Source organism: Argentina silus (assembly GCF_951799395.1).
Source record: "Argentina silus genome assembly, chromosome: 5".
Classification (NCBI taxonomy): domain Eukaryota; kingdom Metazoa; phylum Chordata; class Actinopteri; order Argentiniformes; family Argentinidae; genus Argentina; species Argentina silus.
In genome coordinates this window covers 16,253,171-16,267,883 of record NC_139659.1, presented here as the reverse complement: position 1 = coordinate 16,267,883, position 14,713 = coordinate 16,253,171, and the positions used below count along the sequence as shown (strand labels likewise).

At 43.4% G+C, this 14,713-nt stretch overlaps 2 protein-coding genes across 5 annotated transcripts; both read right to left on the bottom strand.

Annotated features, from left to right (window-relative positions):
* Positions 1–420: 420 nt before the first annotated feature.
* LOC310804462 (glycolipid transfer protein-like) lies at positions 421–3,828 on the bottom strand. Its single transcript, XM_083669709.1, has 5 exons — positions 3,645–3,828; positions 2,842–2,900; positions 2,362–2,495; positions 2,058–2,208; positions 421–1,840 (listed from the first exon to the last, which is right to left on the bottom strand). The coding sequence occupies exons 1-5, from the start codon at positions 3,745–3,747 to the stop codon at positions 1,658–1,660; spliced, it is 630 nt and encodes a 209-aa protein (XP_083525835.1). The 5' UTR covers positions 3,748–3,828; the 3' UTR covers positions 421–1,657.
* A 245-nt stretch (positions 3,829–4,073) lies between these two features.
* On the bottom strand, positions 4,074–14,448 carry git2b (G protein-coupled receptor kinase interacting ArfGAP 2b). Of its 4 annotated transcripts, none has more exons than XM_083669696.1 (20): positions 14,225–14,448; positions 13,410–13,543; positions 13,155–13,267; positions 12,830–12,935; positions 12,581–12,667; positions 12,359–12,489; positions 11,934–12,028; positions 11,796–11,841; positions 11,373–11,424; positions 11,183–11,255; positions 10,863–10,960; positions 10,590–10,701; positions 10,283–10,434; positions 10,006–10,158; positions 9,171–9,434; positions 8,900–8,989; positions 7,958–8,040; positions 7,470–7,649; positions 5,774–5,837; positions 4,074–5,652 (listed from the first exon to the last, which is right to left on the bottom strand). In XM_083669696.1, the coding sequence occupies exons 1-20, from the start codon at positions 14,274–14,276 to the stop codon at positions 5,443–5,445; spliced, it is 2,295 nt and encodes a 764-aa protein (XP_083525822.1). In that variant the 5' UTR covers positions 14,277–14,448; the 3' UTR covers positions 4,074–5,442. The 4 variants fall into 4 exon arrangements, with proteins under 4 accessions (XP_083525822.1, XP_083525823.1, XP_083525824.1 ...); XM_083669697.1 differs by having other exon boundaries at positions 9,171–9,380; XM_083669698.1 differs by lacking the exon at positions 8,900–8,989.
* Positions 14,449–14,713: the final 265 nt, after the last annotated feature.

Here is a 14,713-nt window from a genome sequence, read left to right as displayed (position 1 = left end):
ATCAAACCAGCACTCTGAATAGATCACATGACTGACATGACATACTAACCATGTGGTGTGAGGGGGCAGAGAACTTCATGTAGACTTCACAGAGAACCTCATAGATTTCATACATTTCTCCCAGTTTTGGACAAGAGTGAAGTAAACCCATTTACTGGGGCAACTTCTCTAAAAGGGTGTGGCTTTATTGCATCTTAATTGTAGAAATGGGTTAACATCTCAATATCAAGGGACATAAATCTGTATGACGTGGCCTTCTAAAGATCAGAACATTTGAGTAAATGTCTCCTCCAGAGGCTGATAAGTGAACTACTGTTGGATGACAGTCAATGTTGAGGACAGGAGTTTGTTTAAAAGATTCCACTGGTCTGTGTGGTGTTAAGTGGTGACACAAAACTAATACATAAACACCAGTTTAAACAATTCACCTTTTATTCATACAAAGTAATATAAATCAAGTTTATCACAAAATCACAAGTTGTTCAGGAATAGAAATAGTTTTGATCAATCTATGCACATGATATTCTAGAAATACAGATGAACCCAATCTAGTGCCTTGCAAATAAAGGGTTAGGGTTAGTATTGAACATGCTCTTTGAGCTCTTTGAACTATTTGTGTTATTCGACCCTGTTACTAGTAGCACTATAGAATGACTCCCAAATTAAGAGTTCCCATCAAAGCAAACCCCTTTTGTGAAATGACTGTTGTAAAATAAAACTCAAGGCACTATAAACTCAAGGACATACCTATAAACCTCCAAAACAGTATGCAGAACTTCAGTACACAGCCAAATTGACAATCCATATACTGGCACACCTGAATCCCTCCTGAGCTCTGGGTAAAGAAACTGTAGTTATACAGTTTAGTGTCTACTGTGATGTTAAAATGGAACAGATGTCAAATATATGGATTCCAATGATGAGGAAACTCAAACTGGATTTAGTGATTCACACAAAATACATTAAATCAGTAAAAAAAACATTCAGTTGTTCAAAACATGAAAAGCCACAACAACATACACTATGAGGGAACACTTTATAATGTCTAAAGGCATGGGGGGTAGTATGCTGTTGACTTTTCCAGTAACTACCAAGGCACTGGTTCACATTTCAGGGCAGAGTTACAGTGGGGATATCCTGAGTGATGTGAATCAATACCAGAAACACTCACCCTTTCCAGAGAGATTCTAGTATAACACTGAGCAGCTCTCAGGATATCACTTGTGAATGTTACACAGCCGAGGTGCATTGTGTGTAACAGCAGGAGCTGTTATGCAACAACTAAGAGCTGGACCTGACCGGGAATATTCCTGCCATTTAACCCCATTTAGATTTCTTGGATTTAAGCAAAGGATAAACAATAATACCTGATTTATGATACATCACAATGCATGTCCTGCTTGAATATGCCACTAAAATGTATTTTCCATCCTGTAGCACCTCATTAGGGGCCAAACTATGAGTAAGGACGGACATTAATAAAATAATAAATACCATGATGAAGGGAATAAAAACAACACGTTTGAACAAAAATCCTCAATCCTCAAAAGCTGGAATGTTCCATCACCTGAGAAAGGATGAGAAACAGAAGACTGATAGAAACTGATAGAATCCAGGATGCTACAGTCCAGTATACAGGGCTCGTATCATGCCCACATTAAGCAGTGTAGTCCAGCTCTGCATTCAGTGTTGTGTACATCTCATAGATGGCATCCACAGTGGCTGTGAAATTGATCAGGAACTGGCGCACATTTGCCAAACAGTCCTCCTCTGCGACCACCTGACCTTTTGACAAAGCCTTGAGAAAGTCCGACTTGTACGGTGCAGCAAGCAACCCGGCCTACAGGGGGAGAAATCTAAGTGTTACGAAACCATTACACCTGCACTGAGCAGTTAAATCTACCAATAAATAGTATCTGTAATTAATTGTTATAATGATTCACAATTGTACTTAAAATATATGAAGTTGAGTGGACAATCAATACACTCATGGATTAAGGTTGACAAAAGTTTTAGCAGAGGTCAAGATAACATATAACACCAGCAATTGGCCTCACCTTGAAGATCTTCTGCACTAGCCAGCCATGGTATCTCTTCAGTGCCTGTTCGTAGGCTTTGGTTACGTTGATATGGATATGGTTGGGGTTGTTCTCATCTTTCTCTCCGTCGGCCAGACTCTGTAGCAGGATCTGGATGAAACGGAGCCCCCTGGAGGAGACAGACAGGACAATCAGCTTTCCCTGCGTTCGTCTGACTTCAGCATATGAAATGGTTTCATGGTCAGTGACTATCATCACAGCCTTAGGGGAGTGTAGCTCTGCCTCAACACATCAATCTTACATGATTCTGTAGGCTACTCACCTCTTCAACCACATGAGGGCCAGGGTGGCGCCCACTTTGGGCCACTCTGCCCCGTGGGCCTCCCTCTCTGCTTCCACTATCTGCTGGAGGGTCGCATACTTGGCAGGGTCCTTGTCATACACACCCCGGATTTTCTGAAAATATGCAGTGAAAATTACATTTACATTTATGGCATTTAGCAGACGCCTTTATCCAAAGCAACTTACAACAAATGCATTTGTTTAAGTAAGTGAATCATCTATCCATCAGTCATCATAAGATAAAGTAATCAATGCTCAGACCAGGGGCCATAGGCAGTCACAATGCTAGAAGAAGGAATTAAAAAATAAATATATATTAACAGGTGAGAAACTTGTACAGGGGGGTAGTGGGGTTGAATATGCAATTGTAACTACACTGTTATTATACAGTATTAATGTGTATAACCAGCATAGATTAAAGGAAGGTTTATTTGAAGATTTAAAAAAATGACATGCTTACTGTTATATTGCCACTGATGTCCGATTTGACCGGAGCAAATACTTTTGACCCCAGGCAGTCTGAAAAGCAGAGATGTACAAACATTGAAATGCTAATATGTACTTAGCGGACTCAGCAGCTTGGAGGAATGCTATGTTGGAGGAGGATGGAATGAAAATGAGACTTGTTCGACACAAAAGGATGTGGGAATGTAATGAATATGGCAATCAATAGAGAAAGGGTCCTTTGACAAGGTCTTAAGTCACAAGTGTGTGTGTGTGTGTGTGTGTGTGTGTGTGTGTGTGTGTGTGTTGTGTGTAGCCTTAAGGAGAGCAGCTTCACACACAAGTCGCCTCTGCCGACTCCACTTAGCTCTATGGTTTCACTAGGCTACCTAAATACAATTTTAATATAGTCATACATAAATTGGTAATTGTGACACCAATCAGTCAAGCTCCACTGGAAGGCTACTCATCACTCGACACTGACTGATGAGGTTTTTGAGGCTCTGACGTTGTGTAATCAATGAACACATTGTATACCGGTGCTGCTACCGTGCTAGACTTATGCCACAAGACTAGTTTAATTTATCTAACAAGTCAAGCATAGCCCTATATACGGTGTCGATTACTTAAACAACCAATACAATCGATATTGACGGTGTTGGTTGGAGAAATTAGGGAGAACCATGGAAAGTGAAGCAACAGATAAATAAGTAACAATATTCAGACGGTCAGGATCGGTAACGGTGAGACAGGGCTGGTAGGCTCTAGTTTCATGACACCAAGGACAGAGGGGGTCTTCTGCCCAGGTGCGCTACTTACCAAAGAAAGGAGGCAGGTGAGACACGGACTCCAGAAACAACTTTGTATCGACTGCATTGTCGGCAGGAAGCTCTTTGAATTGGTTATCCAGTAAAAGGGCCATCTTTGATTTAAAAAAAGAACTTGTAACGACAAATGATCACGAGAGCCTGCTGTCTGCTATAATGAACCCGGAACTGTCTCTCGCGTTCACTTCGTCTGGGGAGGAGACGCGCCCTGATCGTCCATTCAACAGATGGTAATGAAAAAAACACACCTGCGGTTTCGGTTTCAAAGGGTGGAAGGTTACAACGTTCAAGTTTCATCTATGGCATACACATTATTCGGGTTATTCCCGTCTCTAATTTCATTTTCACATTTAAAAGCATTTCAGCCAACAGTAGGAGTATTCTCAAACAGACACAGACATAAATAGCAAAGTAGTCAGGATGAATTATAAATTAATTTTATTATTTTGAAGGCAAGTATTTTTCAACAACAACGGCAATAATTGTATGGAATCCCAGGAATCCCAGTGTGTCTGGTTCATCATAACACTCGATGGTACATTGATCATTCTCCCTATACATCTCAGAACAGATAAACCTAGAGATCTGTAAGGGCCATACATTATCAGGACCACCACTGCTTAAAACAGATTTTTTTGTAAAACCTATTAGTAGCACAAGTTTGACCACTAGCAGCATTTTAAAGGATAATGCATGGGACACTGGGCAAAGACGGAGTTTCGCACCACACCAACAAAACAAACAGAGATCACATGCACAACTGATTGCCGGTGGATAGATCAACACAAATGCCGTCTGAAACATCCCCAAGATGAAAACAGAGTATATTGGAGGAAGCCTCAACTGTTAAACATAATTTTTATGAAAATAAATGTTGAAATTTTGTTAGGACAGGTGTGAGATACAGGATCTTTAAATAGAATATATAATCATGAGTATATGAATTAGGAACAGATGTTTGTACATTTTGATTCTTTCATAAAAAAGATAAACACAAATGATTTGGGGTTGGCCATTTTGGGTATCCCTTTGGGATACATGTATATAATAATAATAAAAAAAAAAAAAAAAAATGCACATTAAAACAGAAAATATCTTGGGTGTGTGTGTGTGGGGTACATGTATATTATAGGTATGGCTTCACCTTTTAAACTCAAACCACTACCTCTGTTACTGTCCTAAGGATTATGGCTTTAGAAACATAATAATGGTATTAATGAAATTGGCCAAAAGGCAGCCAAAACCTTTCAGGTGGCCATATCATTGGGCTGAGTTGGTATCTACCTAGTTGCGTTCAAGATCTCAAGGATTTTGGCCTCGACTGATACCGGTAAGTTAAATGTTAACTGTTAAACAACGGATTGAAACCTTTAGACAGCCACATGTCATTGGTGCATAGCAGGAAGCACAAGCTACCCCAGAAACCACACAAATGTTCTACCACAGATAATTAACCAAAGCTGTTTAAAGGTGAAATGTTGGAAAACTGTATATTGACTTGAATGCAACTAGCATATCTCCTTTGAGGTAAGCCCACATAGGCAGGTCTTCATACTCTATTAGTATGAGAACATCTAACAAAAACTCTTGAACAAATCCTTGGATTGACCAACATTTTGCAAGGTACACTTTCTGTAAACTTTCTTCACGAGAAATCTACATTGAAAAAATGGTTACATTAAATAAAAATGGCATACAAATAATAACATAACAGTAATACTGATAAAATTGAAATTAGCAAGAGCAACGATACACATATCATCAAATGAAGTTAGTCTTTGGGTTAAAAATCAGTTGCTGTTTTCTTTGGTTGTCACAGTGACGAGTTGTTTGGCAGCCTTGGCGATGTCGTAGGCGCACTGGATGACCTGCTGCGTGACCAGCTGCATGTCGGAGGGGCAAGGATCGTGGGGCGTGGCCTTTTGGCACTCCCCTTGTAGGCGGCTTGCACTGGAGGTGAGCAGGCGCAGAGACCCTCGCACCGTCTCCGAGTTTGGCCTCTGAGGAGAGAGAGAGGGGGGAAGGGGTCACATACTGTTGGCAAAACAGAGTCCATTAAAGGACCTTTTTACAGAGTACTGTCAGGGTGGAGTAACACCATGTTGACAGGGGTCTGCTTACCTTAGGAAACAGGGTGGCCATCTCCCTCACAGCCACATGGATCCTTTCTGAGCATGGTACAAAGCTGGGGGCGAGGGGGGTAGGGGTTTAAAAAGAAAACAGTAAGAAAACAAATCACTTTTCCAGATTGTAGGTTAGTACAGAATTCCAGCCCAGGGTTGTTTTCACAAATATGGTTATACAAATGTAAGATTTCTGAATGATTACACACTGCTAACCAGTTGTTTGAACCCACGTAATTGAAAACGTCTCAAAAAGCAAACTTTCAGCCAGCAGCACCCTGGGGGTGGTAACCCCAACGGATCTCACAACTGTACGTATGTGGGGCTCCCCTTTGTTGGCTGCCGAGGGGATTCACTCCTATGGGATGAAGTCAACCTACAGGCGGTCTTAACGTTATCCGATTCCCGATTGCGATACCTCATTGTGAACCTAAACATACCCCCACATATGTACAGTTGTGAGGTCCGCTTGGGTTAGAGTAGCCCTGACTATGTCCACACTGTGAGGCAAACAAAAACAGTCAACTCACTGACTTCTCAGGGTGTGCTGATTAATAGCAACCATATGCTCTAGTAGAGTAAAATATGAACATGTGAGTCTGTTCATAGCACTGTCAAACAAATATCAACAAAACATTGTTTGAAACCAAAACCACACATGGCTTCGGCCAAATAAGGCACTGGTAGTTGTATAGTTCAATATATCTGAACTTTAAACTAATTCATTTGATAACGAGATCTACAACCCATTGGCTACGTGACTGAGGACAAGGATAGAATTCTTTGTGGTCACCACCAGAGTAAGGTTTGGCACACAAGCGCAAGAGCTAAGCAAATACCACACAGATTTAGTCAAATGGGGCCAAATGTGAGGCTTTGTGTTAAAGACAACAGTTTGAATCCAAATGGACTTTATAGAGTGTCTCTCTATCTAATCCAAGATAATGTTTTGTGGCAAAACTCTTCACCAAATAAGGAAACTATTGTGGTTAATGAAGGTCCAAGCAGGTCAAGGGCTGCCTGTGTTCTCTGTATAATATATTTAGCATTCCATAGGGGAATGTGTGTTGTCCTTGTTTCCTGCCAGCTGCATTTGACACAAGCCCGCCCCTCAGCACACAGACAGAGGAGACACAGTCACAGTGCCTGGGAGACAGGGACAGAGGCCCGAGTACCAGGAGCCAGGGGCGGCCTGGAGGGAGGAGGCCCCTTCAGCCTTCCCAGGGCATGGCAGCAGGGTAGAAAGACAGCCCTGGTCCTGGTGAGCCCTGTCAGAGCAGGGCACCAGGCCTGAGAGACAGCCCCGTCCGCCCGCCTCACAGCAGGGCAACAGGCCAGAGAAGCAGCCCAGACTGCCCCTGTGGCTGGAGCTACTGTATCCCACAGCATGAGGAAAGGAATCAGACAGGACATAGAGAGGGAGGAGAGGACAGGACGGAAATAAAGGCAGAGTGAATAAAGAACTCAGGAGGAGAACAGAAAGACGGAAAAACAGGATAGAGCCTTTATTAGGTTTTCAGGAACCTGAAATCACAGCTACTATACGTTCAGGGATAGTTGTGGAGCTGAACGGTTGTAGGGACAGGTGGATTGCAGCACTTATAACGACAGTACTTCCCACATTCATAACTGGATAATTACTGAAACAATATCATTGATATGACTTGCCGCCCCCTCACTATGGCCTCGCTAACCTCTCGTGTTTGTTCTCCTGGGCGGCCCTCAGTAGCTCCTGGATGTTCTTGGTGATTTGCTCCGTCTTACAGATGACGTCCTCAGTGCACGGCAGGGTGGAGTCTGCCTCGCTCTCGTCCTCTGGCTCAACCAGTTCTGCCGTAGAGCTGTCTCCCAGCCAGCTGCTGTTCCTACCCACACTGGGGGGATAGAGAGAGAGAGAGAGAGAGAGAGAGAGAGAGAAAGAGAGAGAGGGATTAAACTCTTTGTCTGCTACTGTATGCAGGGACTACAATGTGTCTCGCTCTGTAGTAATTCACTTATCTAACCTCTCGCTATTTAGTCAGGTAAGCTCTGGATGTGAGTGTTTACTTAATGATGAGGTACATGTTTGTACAATACACATATAGAAACCTGACTAAATCCGGACAGAATTTTCTGAATTCTACCTTTTATTAAACCATTTCAGGTTGGACTGTGGAGATTTGAGTGAGGTGAAAAATCCTACCCAAACTCGTCCAGTTCAGAGTGGTTTGGAGTGTTGTCGTAGTCACTCTCCAGCATGCTGCTCTGGCCCTCCAGGCTACAACCCTACATTGGGACAAATAGACAGTTACAACATCAGTGTGTTGTTTCCTTCAACTGAAGTTGCCCACAGAGTTTGCAGACAAACATGGAGTCGTCATGAGCTGACCTGAACAGCAGCACATACATGTTATATCGGGGTCTGAGTGTGCTTGTTGAAGCAGCCGGATCAGAATCATGCTCTCCGAACTAGAAAAGCCAATTCACAATAAGAGATTTTAATTGGTTTCAAAGCAGAGGGAGGGGGGAGAAGACAGAGAATTTGAAACCAGTGACCAGATCCTTGTGGCATGAAGCAGTAAGTACAGCAATGGGTGCTGTTAGTGCAAAATCATCTGAAGGTGTGCTGTTGTACTTATGGTTCCATACAGACATGGTCCTCAACCCCATAGCTGGTCAAGAATACTGAGTATCACACTATATTGAAAGCTACTTTACATTACCCTGTATTCAAATGACAACAAGTCTCCTTGTCTGTTCCTATAACCCTACAGCTGTGCCCTTCCAGACTAGCTGCTTTGGAAATATACATGGTGGTGTTTTGCTGCCTTTAAAACACAGTCCTACTCAAGTCTACGTATTGAACAGTAGAGCTGTGGCATTTCTAATGAAGCCCAGCCCAGAGGGAGTTCAGGTCGTCTACGGCAGTGCTGCTGTGGGAGTAAAGGTCAGTGAGCTGCAGCAGATGCACAGTGGTGCATGCAGGGAGGCGATGCTGAGAGAGAGGCAGTGGAGGAGCAGTTATAAAGGACAGGTACAGTCAGGAGGGAGGGTGGAGAGTATAGTATTGGAGTCAAGCAGAGGGGACAGTCCACCCCTTCCCCTGGGGGCTGCCTCTTCACCGAGGGGAGATTCAGTACTTAACCCTTCGAGCTCTCTCATCCGGCGACCAGGACAGGGAGGAGGGGAAGGTAGGGAGGGAGGAAGAGGCCTTCCCCAAAGGACCCCTCCCAATCTAGAAAGGGGTCAAACCAAGTTTACACATGAAGGAAGTCTAACATGTTCTAGTAGGGGTTGGGGGATAAATGGCGCAAACACTGAATCAACACAAACCAAACCTGATATGGCGAAGGTATCGTCCACAGCGAATGAGAAAACAGGCCAGGAGGGGGTAGTTTAAGCTCTGTGCTACTTACATTGGTTGGGAGGGGCTGCAGGGTGAGTCCGTCGTCATGGCGAGGTGGTTCTCCTCTGTGGGGGTACTGTCTCAGGCCTGAGCCCGTCTCGTACATGGACATAGTGCGGCCTCCACGGGCAGGGGGGCGGCCAGAGGGGTCCTGGGAGTGTGGCTGGCCGCTAGGGGTCTGCCATTGGAGAGAGGTGTTCTCGGTCTGCAGGGAGTTCAGCTGGGGGGGTAACAGTTCATTCACATCAGCCTGGGTTGGACGGAGGATCTTGTACTAGGAGATGGGGGTTAGTTCATGTTCAAAGTTATACTACCATGTCAGTGCAGAAGTGTTTTCCTGATTAGAAAACATAAGAAATTAAGATATTATTATTTCACCAATCACAATATCACAGATCATTTAACAATAGACTTGAGATTACCCATAAATGATGTAAACTGTACAACAGACTCAAGAGGGAACCAAGCCCTATGGCCATACTAAAGCTGCACTCCTTCTGTATTTTCACTTCCTTTTCTAATTTTAGCCATGATCTGGTCTTGACGGAAACTCCCTAACCATTGTTCTCATGAGAAAACAACAAGACAGCTGCTACAGGACCAAGACCAAAATGTCCATGTCATGTATTGATTCAAAAAAAAAAAAACTTGTTCATTTTTTTTATGAACAAGTTGAACAGGTTGCTTTATTTACACTAACAACATGAGAAAAGTCATCTAAGCAACTAGTGTAGTTCTGCTTTCTCGTGGGAATGCTTGCTTTCTCAGGTCTGCTGAAATCTGAATCGATACAAATCACGACACATTCTGAGCTGTTGGAGGAAAGGTTCAAGCTGAACTAGTACCTTGCTCTGCATCATTCTGAGCTCCTCGCTCAGGTGACAGTTGACCTTGAGAAGCTGTTGTATTTTGGCCTCTGAGGCAGTGAGGGCGCTCTTCACCTCCATAAACTCCTGCACTGTGATAGGTCCATCAGACAGATCAGATGACTCTGAGCTCTGCAGGGAGAAATAGGGTAGAACGGGAGAAGTCAATGAGTATGGCAAGACTATGGTGACACACACACACACACACACACACACACACACACACACACACACAGCTGGTTGTGTGTTGCATTACCTTGGTCCGCCCATCTTTCCCATTGTTCCCAGGGGCAGGTTCCCTCTCTGTATCTTCATCTGATGCCACGCTGTCGTAATCTGGCTGGTCGTAATCCTGGCTCTCGCTTCCATGACGGCTGCTGATTCCCTTCAGGATTAGCTCTACATCTTCTGCACAGAGAGCACAACATCAGGGGACCAGACCAAGCAATCATAAGGCCCAGGTGGTTAGGGTGATGGGTTTCTAACTAGTTGCCTTGATCACATCCAAAATGAATGTTGAAACAGTTGAATGTTGAAATGAGGTTCATGCGAATGCACTGTACCTCTGGGACTCTCGCAAGAATTCCCCCGTTGCCGACGTTTGGCATCAGTTAGTATATCAATGACAAGTGTTGCAAATTCGTGAGCATTGAACCTTGCTAGTTTCTGCCGGCCCTGGAAAACAAATGACCCCAAGACACAGCCTTAGTTATGAAGCTGCAATGTGGGAAGTGCTACAAAAGAACTGCAAGCAGTTAACATGTGATCTCTAGCATAAAACTAACTAAGACTACCCAAGAAAAAAACCAGAGAACAACCTCTTGCACATTACTTGCCTGGTTCCTGGTAGATGAGTACTCAGGGTTGACAGGGAGAAAAGGCACCACAGTGGTGTCCGTCACCAGAGTGCTGTGATTCTGAGTTGCCAACCACACTGACACAGCAAAGAGAGTGGGGAAGACATGGTCAAATCGCCGGGTATCATAGGTTCTCAGGTTTATAAAAACACACGTTTATTTGTTTGTTGAAACTATATCAAGGGCAATCTAGTAAGCATAATTGATGTCTTCATCAAACACGTATTGTCAATAATGAAACATATTTGTTCTATCATACAATACCATAAACATCAAATACATTTTAATCTCAAATGTACCTGCATCCGTTTCTCTTCTGTCCACCTCATCATAAACATCCATGGCAAGTTCTTCAAACTGATGGTTAGTGAGCTGAAATGATATCACAAATCAAAATAGAATCATATAACTAGCATTTCTATCATTAGACAATAGACAAACCCATGTTTGAGACCTCTTGGGAAACCACACAAATATGGAATCACTTACAGACTGGAGTTTTTTCTTTGCAGCTTTTGCAAAGTCGGACAAATCCAGACTGCTGCAGACATAAAAGGAGAGATCCTACATGTCATATTATGCTGACAGCACATTTGAAACAATAAATAACGCGCAGCAATTACAAAACATACTTACACATTTCTATCCATCAATATATTGCAGCAAAGGAAGATAAACAATTTTGAAATGATGTTGTTACAAAGAAAAAACAAAATTCACATTTCATGATCGTACAGTATACAAGTAAAACTGAAACCATTGGTGGCTATTCCAAGAGTCAGGATTCAGGCAGATCTACGCATTTCCATTCTGTTTATCAGGACTATGAAAAGAGAAAATGTTACTCAAAACACAAATAAATACAAACAGCATTCCAGAACATGTTGCCATGATGTCGGACTCGGTTCTTACCTGTCTGCCATTTGCGGGATTATGAAGTGTTGTCCATTTCTATGATCTAGAACACAAACAAAGTCAAATTAGAAGCCAGCTGATGTCATTCATTAATTCCCAACATCCCCTGTGTCTGTGTTTGTTCTTCCTATTTACCTGGCCTTCTCCCACAGAGGTAAAATGCCAGCCTGTCTGTGAGTTCATACTGGATCTCCAGCAGCCTGTCTGCCAGCTCTTGGTGCCCTGCTTGTCTGATGGGATTGGGAATCAAAGGTCATTAATGTTGTCTGTGTCAATATAAGTTCAAGTGAGGTCTATTTATGTTGTTTTCATTCAATTCCAACCAGAACACTAGCTATCATTTCCACACAGACAGGGACGGCAAACCCCTCTCTAAAACGAAATAAAACCATTGGGAAAACTTGCAATGTATATTTGACATTTCGATTATGCTTGTAATAGAGAGAGAGAGAGAGAGAGAAAGAGCCACTGACAATGAGGCAGCTTCATAAACAGTTAATCACCAGAGGTAATGAACTGCTCCATTGCACTACAAGAGAATGTAATAAGGACTGCTTTACCTTGCACAGTCAATGGGGGTCTTCCCCCCCGTATCTAAGGCACCGGGATCCGCCCCGTACACAGCCAGCAGCTCTGCCTGGGACACCTGGCCTGCTTTTGCTGCTACATGCAGCGGGGTGTTTCCTTTCTCCTGAACAGCAAAACAAGACGATGAGACACGAAGCCGTCTGAGGGGACCGACCGTTCTCAGGCTCATAGCCAATCTACCAGGTACCACTTACCGGGTGGAAAAAGTTGGCCTGGGCTCCTAAAGACAACAGTCTCAGGCATGTCTCCAGATTCCCAGTCCGAACACTGGAGTGCAGTTGCTGAAGTGAACAACAAATAGGTTTGGTTAACCAGGGAAAACATTTATTTGTTTGTTTGTACAGTCCACTCATTGGATAAAAAAAAGAACAAAAAGATAAGTGGGCTAATTCACAATTGAGCCTGCTATCCAGAGCATGGTCAGACTGACAGCCATCTTTCACCTTGCTGAGGTCCTTGGTGGTGACACTGTCATCCTCTCTGCAGGGCATCCGATGGACATACGCCAGCATCTGATATTTGGCCTTGATGAACTCGGTTTTGTTGGGACTGGAAAGGAAGGACAGAGAGACGCATGATAAAACTGAAAGACTGAGGTAGCCGATGTAAACATGCTCCAGAGGAACCTCACACCAATAACACTTGTTTTTTTATGCAACATAAGGTCCCAAAACGGTAATAAAGATATTTCATGGAAGGATGCTTATACATTGTGGAATATTTCTATTGTTTAACCATGAGCTTAAGCTTTAAAACTGCCCCACTCACTGGACTCTGTCCTGGGGATTGGCCTTGCGCTTCCCACTCATGATGGATGAGGGGTCCAGAAGGCTGTGCTCCCATATGGAATTGGCTCCATTGCCGTACAGTGTCTGAACCATCTAGGATAGGACAGAAAAAAAATCAAACAATTAAATGTCAACTAAATCACAAACCACATGCATAGAGATAGACTGTTAACAAGAGGGTTTGTATGGATATGTGTGTGTGTGTGTGTGTGTGTGTGTGTGTGTGTGTGTTCACCTGTAACTGAGAGGGGGGCCATGGCGTATGAGTCAGGTGTCGCACCTGGGAGCTGTGTCGCCCCAAACCCCGATGGATGCTGCAGCATTCATCACAGACCAGCACGCCCCTATTCACTGAAGCCCAGCGTGGCTCTGAAACACACACACACACACACACACAGCCTGCTCAGATATAGGCTACCAATCAAGCTGTGAAAATCATAGAAACATAATGTAATTATATTTCTATGGTGAAAACACCCAACACACACTCCTTGCCATCATCATCAGAACCACTTTTACAACAGTTTCACAAAAGGCTATGCATAGGCCACTCTGCCATAATACATGCCTAACCAACAGAAGTACTAGTTATCAGTGCAGTGTAGAGCCATGCTATCCATACGCTATGATTCATACCCTATTGTCTGTGCAGCTGACAGTACTCTTTTCAGGAACAATCTTTCCAGGAATCGAAAATTGCAAATGTCATAATTCTCAGCTATCTTCTAGTTAGCTAGCTAGGTATCTGTCTAGCTATCTATTTGTCACATAACAAAGAGTTGAGTCTGGCAAGGTTACTGCTAGCAGCAAGCTAGCAACCAACAACAACAACAAAGTTGATTGGTTACAGCTCAGCTGCTCGCTAACAAGCTTTAGCTTGAGGCTAGCTAATTGCTAAACGCATTCAAATCTCACTGAAAACGAATGCCACCCCTTTGTCATATCATTATCGAGCAAGGAAACAATTACTTAAGTTAACTAGCTAGCAACAATCTCATTTAATGAAATAAAGCTACTACTTGCTAGCATCAGCTAGCTGAATTAGCATACCCGGGGCACTGCAATCAGCGCAGACCTCTCTGTTCCGCAGTCGCTTTGACATCCCTTTGAGCTGATAAAAACCCTTTAAACTCTCCGATTCAGGCAGGCACTCATGAGACACACTGTTTACAAAACTGTGCACCGACGAAGGCAGTGGTTTTGATGGAGAATACGCTAGCTAACTGTCTATCTCATTATCATCAAGATAGATCCCCTCCCCGATTCTTTTTTTCTTCTCCATCTGACATCAACTACGGGAAACGAGAGGCAACTGGTGAGTAATGGAAGGAAACGCAAACTCAAAATCCTATGAGATTCAGGCCAAAGAGGGATCTGCGGTCTTTGAGCAGACCTTTGTGGGTGTGTCTGTCTGTCTGTCTCTGACTTTGTCTTTGTCTCTCTGCTTTTCTGTGTTTGTCGGTGCTAGTCCTGCCCTTATCAAGAAAGACAATATATTCCAGTCTGTATGTTTATGACACTGCCTGTCGCTTTAAAGGG